The following is a 16,143-nucleotide window of genomic DNA, read 5'->3' as shown; positions in this document are numbered from 1 at the left end:
AAGGGCTTCAAATACTTTCTTGGGTTCCACTAAGGAGATATAAGCATGATGATGGCTAAAGTTCGCCAATTGCCTTCTTGTGGAAACCTTTTCCCTTACATCACCAAGAACCTTGTCATGAGTGTGTCCACGAAGCTCGAGGTTCCTTTCTCTTCTTGCTAGACGACGGGCCTCGATCTCCTCCTTGGTCTTTCTAGGCCTTGGAGGTGTCACTTGATCAACTTGATCATTTGGGTCCCCGTCTTGACCTTGAACTTGAGCTTCCTCAATTTCTTGGGGTTGCTCAATCTCATGTGCTTGATCTTGAACAATGTTCGGAGAAGGGCAAGAGTTGATTGGATCCACATTGGAGCCATTATGAGTGATTGGTTGATCTTGACCTTGATCTTGTCCTTGATCTTGCACATAAGAGGGAGAGTCTTGTTCTTGTTCTTGGGTTGGTGCATCATTTGCTTCACTAGGTAAGGTTTGTTGATGTTGAGAAGATGAGGGCTCCACCGTGGTAGAGCATAGTTCTTCCCGAGACGCCACATCGTGTCCCTCAATGGGGCGGAAAAATCCCACACCCATTCTTACTATGGCATCTTGAGGTATTTCATCACCTGCACATACATCAACTTGCCCCACTTGGGAGCCATCATTTTCTTCGAACTTCACACTACAAGATTCAATGATAATCCCGGAGGATACATCAAAGATTCTATAAGTGTGAGATTCGGCACCGTAACCAACAAATATACCCTCCAAAGCTTTAGGAGCAAATTTAGATAAACGAACTCCTTTGATTTTGTAGAAACACTTACACCCGAACACCTTGAAGTATGAGATATTAGGCTTGTTCCCGGTGAGTATTTCATATGGAGTCTTGTTCAAGCCCTTGCGGAGATAGAGCCGGTTGGAGGAGTGACAAGCGGTGGAGATGGCTTCGGCCCAAAAGTTATAGCGGGATTTATACTCCGCCATCATAGACATTGCCATATCCATAAGAGTCCGGTTCTTCCTCTCCGCAACACCATTTTGTTGAGGGGTGTAAGCAGCGGAATATTGATGACGAATCCCCTCATCACTAAGAAAATCATTGAGTGTGTAGTTCTTGAACTCGGAGCCGTTGTCACTTCTTATTGCCATAATGAGGAGGTTGTGTTGGCGTTGCACTTCGGTAGCAAAGTCAATGAATATTTTTTGAGTCTCATCTTTCGTCTTGAGAAAGTAGACCCAAGTGTATCTTGAGTAGTCATCGACAATCACCAAGCAATGTTTCTTCGCACCAAGACTTGCATGAGTAACGGGACCAAAGAGATCCACATGAAGGAGCTCCAAGATCCTCTTGGAAGAGATAATGGTCTTGCTTGGATGCGGAGAGTCATGCATTTTGCCTTCAACACAAGCCCTACAAACACGATCTTTGGCAAAAGACACATTTTCCATTAGTCCCACAATATGGTTCCCCTTGTGAAGACTTTGCAAAGTTCTCATGTTGACATGGGCTAGGCGGCGATGCCACAACCAACCCACGTCCGCCTTTCCGAATAGGCACATCGCACTTGTCGTGGTGGTCCCCGAAAAGTCCACCACATACAAGTTGTGTTCGCGATACCCAACGAATGCGACTTTTAGAGTCTTGCTCCACAAGAGGACCACAATATCATTATCAATAAAGACGGCGAAACCCATCTTGCCAAGGGCGGAAACGGAAAGCAAATTGTAACCAAGGGTTTTGACAAGCATGACATCCACAAGAGTAATGTTGTGTGCAACCACAACCTTGCCAAAACCCAATACCTCGGATGTAGAATTATCGCCAAAGGAGACGGTGATATCATTAATGTTAGGCCTCAACTCCTTGACGAGGTTCTTGCCGCCGGTCATATGACTTGTACATCCACTATCAAGTACCCATTTTGAACCTCCGTGGCATAGTCCTACATGAGATCAATTCTTGGATTTAGGTACCCATTTCGCAATGGGTCCTCTTTTGTTAGCAACAAGGGTCCTTGGGACCCAAATAGACCAAGCAACATAACCATCATATGGGCCAACATATTTAGCATAAACATCACCATAATAATCTTTAAATAAAACATAGTGAGGGTTAGCAATTCCCGCATCATCATCATTCATGGTTTTGCCCTTGGAGGCTTCACCATTAGTGACGTCTTTCTTCTTTTCTTGTGCGGGCTTGGCCTTTTGCTTGTTTGCCTTCTTTGCCTTGGCATTAAAACCAAGGCCCTCCTTCCCATTGTTTTATCTTTGCTTACTCAAAAGATCATCCAAAGAAAGGTTACTTTGGGGAGAGGAGGCCTTAGCAAGTTCATCCTTCAACCTAGCATTTTCCTCAACAATATTTGCATGATCACATAGAGGAGTAGAGGAACTAGGCACATCATATGTAGCAAGCCTAATTTGAAGTTGCTCAAACGACTTGGATAGGAGAGTGTATTCACTCTTCAAAGCTTTGTGAGCTTTGTCTAGTTCATCTAGATCCTTCACAAGTTTCTCATGATCAACCCCAAATTGGGCCTTTTCCTTTGTAAACACTTTATTCTTAGCCCTAGCAAGATCTCTAGCTTTAGTGAGCTTGTTAATTTTATCTTGAGGCTCTTCAATATTTTCTAACCTCTCTTCAAGAGAAGCTATGGTTTCTTGACATTCCTCAAGAGCATTTTTAAGAGCATGGATTTCGAGAGAGTCTTCTCTCTCTATTTGACCCTTTTTCTCAAGCATCGAATCATGAGGTTTGAAACATGCTTTTTGGTGTTACCTTGTAGGTTGAGAATGAAATCATCAAAATCTAGCATTTCTTGTTTCACTTTTAGACTAGCATCATCAACCCCTAGTTCACTAGATATGTTAGGAATAGAGGGGTTAGGAGATGATACCTCGGAGGATTTAGCCATGAGGCAACTTTCTTCCTCCACAAGGATGACCTCATTGGGGGATTCACTTGGTGATGAAGAGTTAGTGGAGAGGGAGGCAAGAGCGACCAATCCATTGGAGGATGCATCTTCTTCATCATCAACATCATCATCTCCGGAGGTATACTCTTCTTGAGTTGATAGCACGATAGATGTGTCCAAGGAGGACCTTGCCATGAAGCAATGTGCATTCTTGATAGGAGGGTTCTCATTGGGAGATTCAAAGAGAGATGAAGAGGGTATGTTGGTGGTGACGATGGCGGCCAATTCCTTTGAGCTTTCTTCATCTTCATCACCACTAGAACTTTCAACTTCATCGGATGAATATTCTTCCCTTGTTACTAGCACAACTCTTGAGGGCCTCTTGCCCTTCTTGGTCTTGTTGTTGTAGAACTTCTTGTTGGGGGCTTTTGAATACTTGCCCTTTGTGTCCTTGCTCTTGTCCTTGGGAATGAGCCTCCCATTATGAATCTCTCTATTTTCATAGGGGCATTCGGCAATGAAGTGGCGCTTGTCATCACAATTGTAGCAAGATCTTGTCTTAGGACCAAAGCTAGTGAAACCACTTTTGTTGTTCCTCTTGATGTTGTCTTCCTTGGCCTTGGAGGGATCAACCCAAAAGGATTTTGCATGGAAGGCCATGTGATCATGATAGTGGCATTGCAAATCTTCCGGATAGGACATACTCCACGATGCCCTATAAGATTCTTGAGGAATCACTTCTTCACCGGAGTTGACCACCAAGGCAAGGTTGGCACCTTTTGCCATCCCAAGAGCACGATTGCGAGAATCATGAGAGGTTTCCTCAAGCACCTTGAGAGCTTGCATCTCGTGCAAGACTTGTTGAGAGGTGAGAGAGGAATAGCATTCCCTTCCCACAAGAGTCTTGACATCAATGGGTGCAAATGGCATCATGCATTCAATGTACTTCTCCTTGATCCAAGAGTCATTGATGTGGGTGGCACCAATAAGCCGGAAGGCATCGGCAACCGTGACAAGTCTTCCATACATGAGTTCATGATCTTCATCCGGTAGCCTCATGAATCCTTCGGCTTTATTCTTAAGAGCATTATACTTGTTCCTCCTTGTGCTCTCACTTCCAATGCAACTAGCGGCCAAGCCGTCCCAAGCTTCCTTGGCGGTGGTGTAGTTCCGGACACGATGCAATTCCGGTGTCCCCACACTAGTTTGAATCATGTGGAGGGCGGTGTTGTTGAGTTGACTATCAATTGCTTCTCTTCTAGTCAACTTGTCGGGGTTGTATGGCTTGAAGCCCTCCAAGATGATTCTCCATAGTTCATTTGAGGCACTACAAACATGAGAGCGGAACTCAAATTGCCAAGTATCGAAATTATCAACGGAAAACTTAGGTGGGTCGCCCGAATGTTTAAATGGGGATGGGGAACCAGGTATATCGGGAGATAGGAAAGGTGGAGCTACTCGATTGTAGCTTTCACCTCCACTAGTTCCCCTAGGAGATGCACTGGTAGATTTGATAGTGTTTAAGTTATCACCTTCCACGGGTTTGGTAGATGAGGGTAAGTCCGAAGCCTCTCCATCATCTAACGCACCCGTGTCTTTTACCTCTACACTAGGAGCCTTGGGAAGGGCCGGAGCCAAAAGCTCGGCAATCATCTTTTTCATGCTTTCCATTTGGGCTTCCATGGAGGACTTCAATGAATTGAAGTCTTCCACGGAGACCGACTTGGCGGCCCCTACCGAGGGCTCCTCGTCCGGCATACTCTTAGGCGGTTAAGCCCGAAATAAGAGCCGAGGCTCTGATACCAATTGAAAGGATCGTATGCCGCAGCTAGAGGGGGGGGTGAATAGGTGCTAACCAATTTTTAGTTCTTTTTCAATTTAGGCTTGACACGAAAGGTAAATTCTCTAGATATGCAACTAAGTGAATTTACCTATATGACAAGGATATCAACTAAGCAAGGTATAGCTACGCAATAGTAGATAGAGTGGGATAGAGGTAACCGAGAGTGGAGCACGCGATGACACGGAGATGATTCCCGTAGTTCCCTTCCTTTGCAAGAAGGTACGTCTACGTTTGGAGGAGTGTGGTTGCTACGCAAGCCAAACCAACAGACCACGAAGGCTTCACTCGGATCTCCCGTGAGCAACGCCACGAAGGCCTAGCCCACTTCCACTAAGGGATTTCCTCGAGGCGGAAACCGGGCCTTTACAAAGTTCTTGGGGCACACATCCACAACCAAATTGGAGGCTCCCAAATCCGTAACAATACAACAATCAACAACAACACATCAACAACAAATCAACTAGGGAACCAAATAGGAACACTAGCATGAGATCCCTCAAACAAGAGAGGGGGAAATGAAGAACGCTTCGGTGAGGATGTAGATCGGTGTCTTCTCCTTCGAATCTCCAAAGATCAAGAGCTTTGGTTGGGGGAGGAAGGAGATCTTGCAAATCTTGACTTTCTTGAGGTGGCTCTAATGGAGGTGGCTTGGCAGATTTCTTGTGTAATGATTGAGCAAGCAACCAAGGTAGAAGAAGGGAGGTATTTATACCCCCTCTCAAAATTGAGCCGTTGCTGCTTCCGGGGGGGCCGGATAATCCGGCCTAAGTAAGGGCCGGATAATCCCCCCCCGGATAATCCGGCCTTCGGAACAAAACCGTGACAAAATCCGGCCAAAAGTCCGGCCCTATATCAGAGAAGCTTTTCTTCCAGTCCTTAGCCAAAAACGGGGGGGCCGGATATTTCCAAAATATCCGGCCCGGATAATCCGGCCCTGGTACAATACCGGGACATTATCCGGGCAAATGTCCGGCCCCCATACTGCGCAACAATTCCTCGTGAGACTTAGCCAAAATCAGGGGCCGGATATTTCAACAATATCCGGCCCGGATTATCCGGCCTGGCCAATCTTTTTCTCGATGACTTTTGACAGACGATCAAATCCAACACACATGAATAATTATCTATGTAATCCCTGTACCACTTAATCAAACATTAGTGTATCACCTATATTGACATCAAACACACAAAACATAATGTGAGAGATGTTCTTTCAAGGTGGTAGTGCGGTAGGGATGTCCTCATCATGTGCTCCACCCCGTGCTTGGTTGGCGTACGTAGGGTCATTACATGCTCTATGATTTAGGTGTCGTGGAGGCCAGCCATGGTCGGCATGATCGCCATTGTTCGTGTCAGATGTGGCAGAGGGATCGCTTGCATGCCATGCTGTTGTGGGTGTTGCTAGCATATCTGCTCGGGTCTTCACCACCAACGTTTGGATCCAGCAGCATGAACCGACTCATCCATTAGTCAATTTCTTCAACCAACTGCTTATGTTGGCTTTATCCTAAATGTATTTCTCTATTGTGAGTCCAACTCTGATGCGTGGTTGATGGATTTTTAGAATATGCGTATCCATGCGCTGCTGAAGCGTAGCGATCCTGTAATGTAATCAAATTGCGCAAACTCCTCGAATTGGGGGTGGTGTTGAAGGCTACACCTACACATGATGGAGTGGCAAGGTGCTGGTACTGGCCTTGCTCCATGTTTTTCTACCCTACTCTAGATGTTTTATGTGATTCAAGCAATGGAGTTCCTGCTTCTGGCCACGGGATGGATATGATGCTGGATTCCTTCATCTCCAAAGATGGGTATGGGCATAATTTTTTAGAAATATTTGAATTAGATCATTGGAGTACTGTTGTTGTTGAGATTTGCATGGATTGGGACAATCTGGAATGTGTGAACTGGTGGGAACCAAGTTGATCTGATTGTTATATCCTTGATGGATGCATGAGTATGTTCACACACAACAAAGGAAAATATATGTAAGCACAATAGGTACCATGAAGCTGGAGCATACCCAATATCTCAATGTTAGTAATGGCTGCAAGTCTCTAGCATGTGTTTTTTTTTTTTTGCTTCTCATCGCTGCGGATATCAAAACTGGAACAACCTTGTTAGTTTGAACTCGTGGAGTCAAGTTAATATCATTGATGCAGATTTGCTAGACAGTTATATTCACACGCAATAAGCTCCAAGATAGCAACAATCAACGACTTCAAATTGATATTACTAAAGATGTTTCCAGTGATCCTTGGTTGATCTTCATATCTATCTGGTCTAATATTTTGCAATTCATGAGCGGAATTCTCTATTGTCTTAGTTGTACTTCTATGTCATTTCCACATGATTATCATGTTGAAGATAAGATGCAGTAGCTATGTTTTTCGGGCTGTGCCACCGAAGGTGGATGACAACTCCGTTGTTGATCCTTAGATTCAACAGTGGGGACACCCTGAGTTTGAGCTCGGTGAAGATTATTCGATATCTACAACTCAGCCACCCGCGTGGCATCAATAAGACATCACCTTTATCGAGGCCCTCGAAGATTGCAGATGCAGCAATATCGAGTCCGAGTTGTCGATGGATGGACGAACAATGTATGGTGATCTTCGACATCTTGTTCATGAGTTTAGATCATCTTCTTATTGTGTGGAGCTAGGCACCTATCTTTATTGCTCTATTGAGCCATGTAATGATGTACCATGATCCTTAATGTTAATATAGCTAGTTTGTCCATGAAAAGCAGTCATTCCGAGCGTGCGGTAGGTACAACTTCTATTTCCTTTTCTATGTTTTTAGAAAATGAACAATTTTCATAAATAAACAACAATTAAATGTATTTGGATACTTTTAATTGATGAACAATTTTCGAATTTAAACAACATTCAGATCTGAACAAAAATGAAATCAGAACAAAAATTCAAAAACCACAAAAAATCAAAAGGCTAAATGGAAACCCAAGAAAACCACGAAAAATCAAACAGAAAAAACCAAAAACGGCAAAAATAAATAAGGAAACCCTTCCTTTAATGGGCCCGCCCATTGCGCGCATAAGTCTGCAGCAATGCTGTACGTTAACCGACTAAAACATGGGATGTCGGCGCAAAATCCTTTCACCGACCTACGGCCCAATGATGTGATTAACCGACTAAACGATCCGCAAAACAGGTTCTACTATAAATTTACATTCCCCCCGCAGGAGGCCCGGTTAGATTCGCCCGTGGTGGTGGAAACGGCGGAGACGGAGGAGGACTAGACTAGAGGAGAGAGCCTTGCTCCCACCGCCTCCCCGACTCCGCTCCTCTCCTCTCCAGGCACACGCACCAGCCATCGGGTCGTCGGAGGCGATGGAGGACACGCGGTTCCCCTACTCGCCGGCGGAGGTGGCCAAGGTCCGCGCCGTGCAGTTCGGCGTGCTCAGCCGCCACGAGCTGGTACGCGCCCTCCTCCTCGACTACCCGGGTTGAGGTTTTGGACCGGCGGGGCCGTGGCGCGCTTGGGTTGGGGTTTCCGGAGGAGCCGAGTCGGGTGGCTTGGGCTAGGTTTGGGCGGTTTAGGTTGTTCGAATTCGAGTTAGGCGGCGGGATTCGGGTCGGGACGAGTTTGGATGAAGGTTTAGTTCAGGTTTTAGCGAATTTCCGCCGCGTATTTGGATTTGGAACTGCACGATAAGTTGAGCGACGAGTTTCGAGCGGATTTGGGGGGGAATTTGCGCGTTGCACTTGCGAGTTGCGTAAGGTGGTGAAAATTTTGGGCGCGGCATTGTGGATTTGATCGCAGCTTTGGGCCGAGATGGGATTGAAGTATTATTGGTGGAAAAATACCTAAGTACCTTACAAGTTAACCTCAGATTTACGGTCCCGCTTTAATGATACCTTTTGTGGCTTGAGACGATTAAATTTCGAGGGATTTATGAGTTCCCTTCCACTTATGTTTGATGTTGATATTCGGGTGCACCGTTGCGCAATTTTTGTCTCGTCCTTGGGTTGAAATTGAAATTAATGATGCAGTAGCATTAATTGGTAGTTCTGCGTGAGGTTTCCATTTAAGGTTCAATTTACTGAAGCGTCTGATAACTTATGGAAGGGCCAAGAAATTCTCAGTGCTACAGTTTTCCGGGTTCCATTTTAAAATCCACATAGATTAGACTCGGTTGTTCCTTCTGATCGAAGTATGTGATATCATGGGTTATGATAAAAACAGTGATTTATCAAAATGCCCCACATTTCCTGAAAATGCTGTAATTCGTCGTCCTGGTATTTCGAATTCTACTACTCCCTCCGTTCTTTTTTAATTGACTCCGATTTAGTACAAGTTTGTACTAAATTCGAGTCAATTAAAAAGGAACGGAGGGAGTATAAATAAATGGTAAGATGTGCATTTCTGTGGAGCTCTATCATAATGCATTTTTAATTGGTGCTTGGTCGACAAAAAATTGGTTACCTGATCAGTTGTCAATGTCTGTTCAGGAGGTAATGTCTGTGCTGGAAATCGACTCCACAGATGGCCTGTCAGATCCAAAACTAGGCGCCACTGTTAACCACAAGAGACAGTCTCGATGCGCAACATGTGATGCAGGTCCAGCTGACTGTCCTGGCCACTTTGGCCACCTTGTGCTCGCCAAGCCCATCTTTCACATTGGCTTCATGCGGACTGTGCTAGCAGTGCTCCGATGCGTCTGCATCAGTTGCTCTAGGCTCCTTGCCAACCAGGTACGCACCATCATGTCATACTGTAACTCTACTCACAACTGTTCAGGGTGTCCAGTGTTTGGAATGTTGAGTGGCTCAAGTGCTGAATCGGCCCACACTGTCATCCTAAGTGCTTTTCATCACTTGCAGAGACAAATAACACAAGGAATTATGTCTCGAAACATAACTGTATTTTTCTGATGTGGATTCTAGAAATAAGGGGGTATTGGCATGTCCATATATTGATACAAGTGCATGGCTCCGTATACTTTACAGTGGCAAACCAGGTCTATCTGTAGTAGCATCTTTGTATGTCGATATAAGGGGGGCACTGGTCTGTACTTATATTGATACAGGTGCATGGCCAGTCCAGGAGGTCCGGACATATGCCTGCTTAATGATAACTGGCATCAACCAGTTATACCTTGGGGTGTTTAAGGGAGCTGCACTGTTTACCTAAGAGTGTATGAGAACACGTACACTTGGGTTGTTATAGCTATTAAGGAATTGTTGCAAGCTATTCTGGCATGTATAACATCTATAGTGATTCATACTACTGTTATTGAAGTTGCCGTACACTTGTTCTTATACTCCATTTTTTGCTTCCTGGTTTGTTCATACCAATTATCTTTCCAGGGCATAGTGACGAAAGCTCTGAGAATTAGAAATTCGAAAAATAGGTTAAAATATATGTCTGAAGCTTGCAAAGGACATACTGAATGTCTTGAGGATGATTGTCCTGAGACTCAGAATAAGAAGGATGTAGATAGTACAAAGATAAAAAGTGGCTGTGGTCATGTACAGCCAATCATCAGAGTTGAAGGCATGGGCATTAAAGCTGAATATAAAGCTCCGAAGAGGAATTTGGGATGCACTGAGCAACTTCCTGAAGCTGTGGAACAGAGACAGAGCCTTTCTCCAGAGAAGGTTATTCTCCATTTTGTCTACCTTCGATGCTTTGCCTAATGGAAACTTCTATGAAAAAATCATATTAGCATGTGACATGCTATTACTTTCAGGTTATGGAAATCCTCAAACTTATAAGTGACGGCGATTGCCTTCTATTAGGCTTGAATCCAAGGTATGCTCGTCCTGAATGGATGATACTGCAAGTGCTTCCTATTCCTCCACCATCAGTTAGACCTTCTGTTGTCATGAGCAATTCCATGAGGAGTGAGGTATGGGTATTTATAGTTCACACTGATACATGTTTGGACATCTCTTTGCAAAAAATTACCTAGAGCGACGTTCTGATGTAAGATACCACATAATTTTCCCACATGGTACAGGATGATCTGACACATCAGCTTGCGATGATTATTAGGCAGAACAAAGATTTGAGAATGAAAATACAAAATGGATGTGCAGCCCACATAATCAATGAGTCTGTGCAGATCTTGCAGTTTCTGGTTGCGACTTACTTCAACAATGAACTCTCGGGTCAACCAAAGGTCAGTACAGTTTAAGGGAACTTCTATATTTCAGTATTTACCATATGCTCATGCATACCTTTTCCGCCTTGAAATGCAGTCTACACAGCTTTCCGGACGGCCTATCAAGTCTATATGCTGCCGACTTAAATCTAAAGAAGGTCGTGTTCGAGGGAACCTGATGGGTAAACGTGTTGACTTCTCAGCTCGGACCGTCATCACACCAGATCCGAACATTAGCATAGATGAGCTGGGGGTGCCCTGGAGTATAGCTTTGAACTTAACATTCCCAGAGACAGTTACTCCATATAATATCGAGAGGTAGATTTTGATTTACTTTTGCATTGTTGATATTGCTATTCCAAGCCTCGCTGTACAACTATAATAGGAATCTCTGTCTGTAGACTCAAGCAACTTGTAGAGTATGGGGCCTATCCTCCCCCTTGCAAGACTGGAGCCAAGTTCATAGTAAGGGATGACGGGAGGAGGTTTGATCTCAGATACCTGAGGAAAAGCAGTGACCAGCATTTAGAAGTTGGTTTCAAGGCATGTGTTTTTGCTTCATTGTTATGGTTTGTTTTCTAACTTCTGTCTAAAGCATGTGTTCTGATTGAATTATTTCTTGGTTTTGCGTACAGGTTGAGAGGCACTTGGCTGATGGAGACTATGTTGTTTTTAATCGACAACCTAGTCTCCACAAAATGTCCATCATGGGGCATCGTGTTAAAATTATGCCTTATTCAACCTTCCGGTTGAACTTGTCAGTTACTACACCATATAATGCAGATTTTGACGGTGATGAAATGAACATGCATGTTCCTCAGTCATTTGAAACCAGAGCAGAGGTTCTGGAACTGATGATGGTTCCAAAATGCATTGTTTCTCCACAATCTAATCGGCCCGTTATGGGGATTGTCCAGGATACACTCCTTGGATGTTTCAAAATTTCCAGAAGAGATACATTCATTGAAAAGGTAAAGTAATACAGGAATTCATATAGAAATGTTCCCTTAAGTATGAACTCTTTAGTTGGAATCTGCAACTTTATCAATGTTTCCATGTTACTGCCGCAGGACGTGTTTATGAATATCTTGATGTGGTGGGAAGACTTTGATGGGAAGATCCCTACGCCTGCCATATTGAAACCAAAGCTGATGTGGACTGGGAAGCAAGTTTTCAGCTTGATCATTCCAAGGCAGATTAATCTTATAAGGTTTTCAGCTTGGCACTCAGAAGTGGAGATTGGATTCAATACTCCTGGGGACACTGTTGTTAGGATAGAGAAGGGACATCTTCTATCTGGTACTCTCTGCAAAAGAACTCTTGGAACCTCAACTGGAAGTTTAGTCCATGCCATATGGTAAGCATATACCATATCATGTTGAGGCTAACGAAGTTACATATTATCTTTGTAACCTCGCTACTTTATTTGAGAAGTATAAGCACATACCGTATCAATTATAGTTACTAGGTCTTTTATCTTATATTTTTTGAAGGGCGGAGATTGGACCGGATGCTGCTAGCAAGTTTTTAAGTAATACGCAATGGCTTGTGAACTATTGGCTTTTACAGAATGGCTTTAGTATTGGAATTGGTGACAGCATTGTTGACATGGCAACAATGGAAAAAATTACTGATATAATTTCAAAAGCAAAGAATGGGGTGAAGGACCTTATCCAACTTTCACGTGACCGACAGTTAGGGGCTGAGCCAGGGCAAACTGTGCTGGAAGCGTTTGAAAATAGAGTAAATCAGGTAAAGATCAAGTATCTTCTTTTCATGCATATGTTCTTTTCTCCAAGTTGCAAGCCTGTCCTTGCTGAATACCTTTTGGATCTAGGTATTGAACAAGGCCCGTGATGATGCAGCGAGTTGTGCTCAGAGGAGCTTATCTGATAGCAATAATCTAAAGGCAATGGTCGCTGCTGGCTCTAAGGGAAGTTTCATTAATATTGCACAAATGACTGCTTGTGTTGGTCAGCAGAATGTTGTGGGCAAGCGCATTCCATTTGGCTTCACTAATCGAACACTGCCTCACTTCCTAAAAGATGATTATGGACCTGAAAGCCGTGGTTTTGTGGAGAATTCATATATTCTTGGTCTAACACCCCAGGAATTCTTCTTTCATGCTATGGGTGGTAGAGAAGGTCTCATTGACACTGCAGTTAAGACATCTGAAACTGGATATATTCAGCGTCGTCTTGTCAAGGCTATGGAGGATGTCATGGTCAAATATGACGGTACAGTTAGGAACTCACTGGGCCACATAATTCAGTTCTTGTATGGTGAAGATGGGATGGATGCTGTATCTATTGAGTCACAAAAACTGGAGTCTCTGAAGATGAAAAAGACTGAGTTTGACAGCACTTTCCAGTATGAGTTGCATGATGACAACTGGAACCCAGGTTACTTGCTTCAGCAACATGCTACGGACTTGAGAGACATTCCTGAAATCAGGGAGGTGTTTGATTCCGAGGTCCAAATAATAGAAGCTGACCGCTACCTGCTCGCGAGCGAGATTGCTAAAGATGGCGAAAATACATGGCCGATGCCAGTGAATTTAAAAAGGATCATATGGAATGCTCAGAAGACATTTAAGATTGATGTGAATAAGCCCTCCCTCGATTTGCACCCAATGGAGATTGTTGAAGCTGTGGATAAGCTGCAAGCCAGACTACGAGTTGTTGATGGTGTCGATCCAATAAGCATCGAGGCTCAAAAGAATGCTACCTTGCTGTTCAATATCCTACTTCGCAGCACGCTAGCTAGCAAGAGAGTCTTGAAAGAGTATGGGCTTACCAGGGACGCTTTCCAGTGGGTTATTGGGGAAATAGAAACCCGTTTTCATCAGTCCTTGGTATCTCCAGGTGAAATGGTTGGTTGTGTGGCTGCACAATCCATTGGTGAACCTACAACCCAAATGACACTGAACACGTTCCATTATGCCGGTGTCAGTGCTAAGAATGTCACTCTAGGTGTTCCCAGGCTGATAGAAATCATTAATGTTGCAAAGAGCATAAAAACTCCTTCATTGTCTGTTTACCTGAAACCTGAGGTGAACAAGAAGAAAGAACTGGCTAAGAACGTTCAGTGTGCTTTGGAATACACCTCTCTGCAGAGTGTGACCCGTGCTACCGAGCTATGGTATGACCCTGATCCTACAGATACTGTTATTGAAGAAGATGCTGAACTTGTCAAGTCATTCTGTGAAATGCCTGATGATGACATTGACCTGGAGACAGTGTCCCCTTGGTTGCTTCGAATTGAACTGGATCGTGAGATGATGATTGACAAGAAGTTGAGCATCATTAACATTGTGGATAAGATCAAATATGAGTTCGGCACTGACCTAACATGCATCTACTCTGATGATAATGCCGACAAGCTTATCCTTAGAGTGCGCATGGTTAAGCATGAAAAGGAAGTTCCAAGAGAAGGTGATGATTTTGCTCAGGATGAGCTCTTCCTCAAACAGATAGAGAGCTTTATATTGGCAAAGATGTCTCTCTGCGGCATACCTGAGATATCCAAGGTGTTTATCAAGTCTGGAAAGATCACCAAGTTCAATCGAAAGGAAGGGTTCATAACAGATGTGGAGTGGATGCTTGACACGGAAGGGGTTAATCTCTTGCAAGTACTGTGCAATGAAGATGTTGATGCGTCGAGAACGACTAGCAACCATCTGATTGAAGTAATAGAAGTGCTTGGAATTGAGGCTGCTCGCCGAACATTGTTGCATGAGTTGCGGGAAGTCATCTCCTTTGATGGATCTTATGTGAACTATCGTCATTTGGCAATTCTCTGCGACTTAATGACACACAAAGGTTATTTGATGGCCATCACCAGGCATGGCATCAACAAGAATGACACAGGGCCCCTTATGAGATGCTCATTTGAGGAAACTGCTATGATCTTACTAGATGCTGCTGCATATGCCGAAACTGATCCAGTTGGAGGTGTCTCTGAGAACATTATGCTGGGTCAGCTGGCACCGGTTGGCACAGGGGCCTGTGAGTTGTATCTGAACACTGGGATGTTGCAGCAGGCCATGGACACTGATCTCCCAAGCTACACTAATGGTCTAGGTGATGCCATGAAGGGCACATATTCGCAGCTCTCTGAAGAAACTCCTTATCTGTCATCACCGAGTTTGCTAAGCCCATATGAATCTTCACCATTTGGAGATACTCGGTTTTCACCCTATATCAGTGGACTTACTTCCTCGCCATTCAGAACAACAAATCAATACCGTCCAGTCCCACCAAGTTACAGTCCAATAACTCTACCATACTCCACCTTCAACTCTACACCCAATTCTTATAATCCCATCTCACCGGTGTACAATCATGTATCGCCAGTCTACAATCCCGTGTCACCGGTATACAATTCTGCCTCTTCGGTCCATGGTTCCATGTCACCGGTATACAATTCTGCCTCTTCGGTCCATGGTTCCATGTCACCGGTGCACGGTTTCATGACACCTCGATATGCTCCTGCTTCTCCAGTTTATGATTCCGCATCACCTTACAGGCCTACGTCGCCCATGCCCTATTCGGCTTCACCTTATTACAGCCCTACCACCCCTGTATATAGCCCTTCTTCACCTGTTTACAGTCCATATTCATTGGTGTACAGTTCTCATGATCCCTCCGTGGCATCCTATAGCCCGACTTCCCCTCTGTACAGTCCAACTGCACCTAGTTACTCTCCTATGTCACCCCAGTATACCCCAAGCTCGCCAAGTTACTCTCCTAACTCTGCTGACAGCAACCCAGCTTCCCAGATTTACAGCCCTACTTCTCCCCATTACTCCCCCACTTCACCCGATTACTCCTTGGCTCATGACACAGAGTACAGCCCGACTTCTCCCCGATACTCTCCCACGTCACCCGGTTACTCCCTGGCTCATGACACAGACTACAGCCCCACCTCTCCTGGTTATAGCCCGACTTCACCAGGCTACAGTCCCAATGTGCAGAATTAGTTTCTTCCCTTTGCTCGGCGTATATGGTGTCTCCTCTGGGAAGACCTTCCGGATGATGTGCGTTCCGTGGCTGATTGGAGAAGGAATCAAATAGTCGTGGTACATGGACGTTTATTGGTTAACACTGAAATTCTGGTATAGTCTTGTGGTAAAAAAGTGTGCATACTCTCTGCATCTTGAGTTGTGGGACTTCCTTGCAACTGTGTAGCCTTAAAAAGTTAAAAACGATTGCAAATACCAAGCAAACATTCGGGTCACATTTTGACGATGTTTCATTGCCACGCTCATCTGA

At 44.4% G+C, this 16,143-nt stretch overlaps 1 protein-coding gene across 1 annotated transcript; it reads left to right on the top strand.

Annotated features, from left to right (window-relative positions):
- Positions 1-8,099: 8,099 nt before the first annotated feature.
- On the top strand, positions 8,100-15,851 carry LOC124654091 (DNA-directed RNA polymerase II subunit RPB1-like). Its single transcript, XM_047193123.1, has 12 exons — positions 8,100-8,180; positions 9,216-9,458; positions 10,074-10,364; positions 10,457-10,615; positions 10,727-10,888; positions 10,968-11,188; positions 11,272-11,413; positions 11,506-11,841; positions 11,941-12,227; positions 12,364-12,622; positions 12,708-15,273; positions 15,316-15,851. The coding sequence occupies exons 2-12, from the start codon at positions 9,222-9,224 to the stop codon at positions 15,849-15,851; spliced, it is 5,196 nt and encodes a 1,731-aa protein (XP_047049079.1). The 5' UTR covers positions 8,100-8,180; positions 9,216-9,221.
- The last annotated feature ends 292 nt before the right edge of the window (positions 15,852-16,143 follow it).

This window comes from Lolium rigidum, chromosome 1 (assembly GCF_022539505.1).
Source record: "Lolium rigidum isolate FL_2022 chromosome 1, APGP_CSIRO_Lrig_0.1, whole genome shotgun sequence".
In the NCBI taxonomy this organism is placed as follows: domain Eukaryota; kingdom Viridiplantae; phylum Streptophyta; class Magnoliopsida; order Poales; family Poaceae; genus Lolium; species Lolium rigidum.
This window is presented reverse-complemented; position numbering and strand designations above follow the sequence as displayed.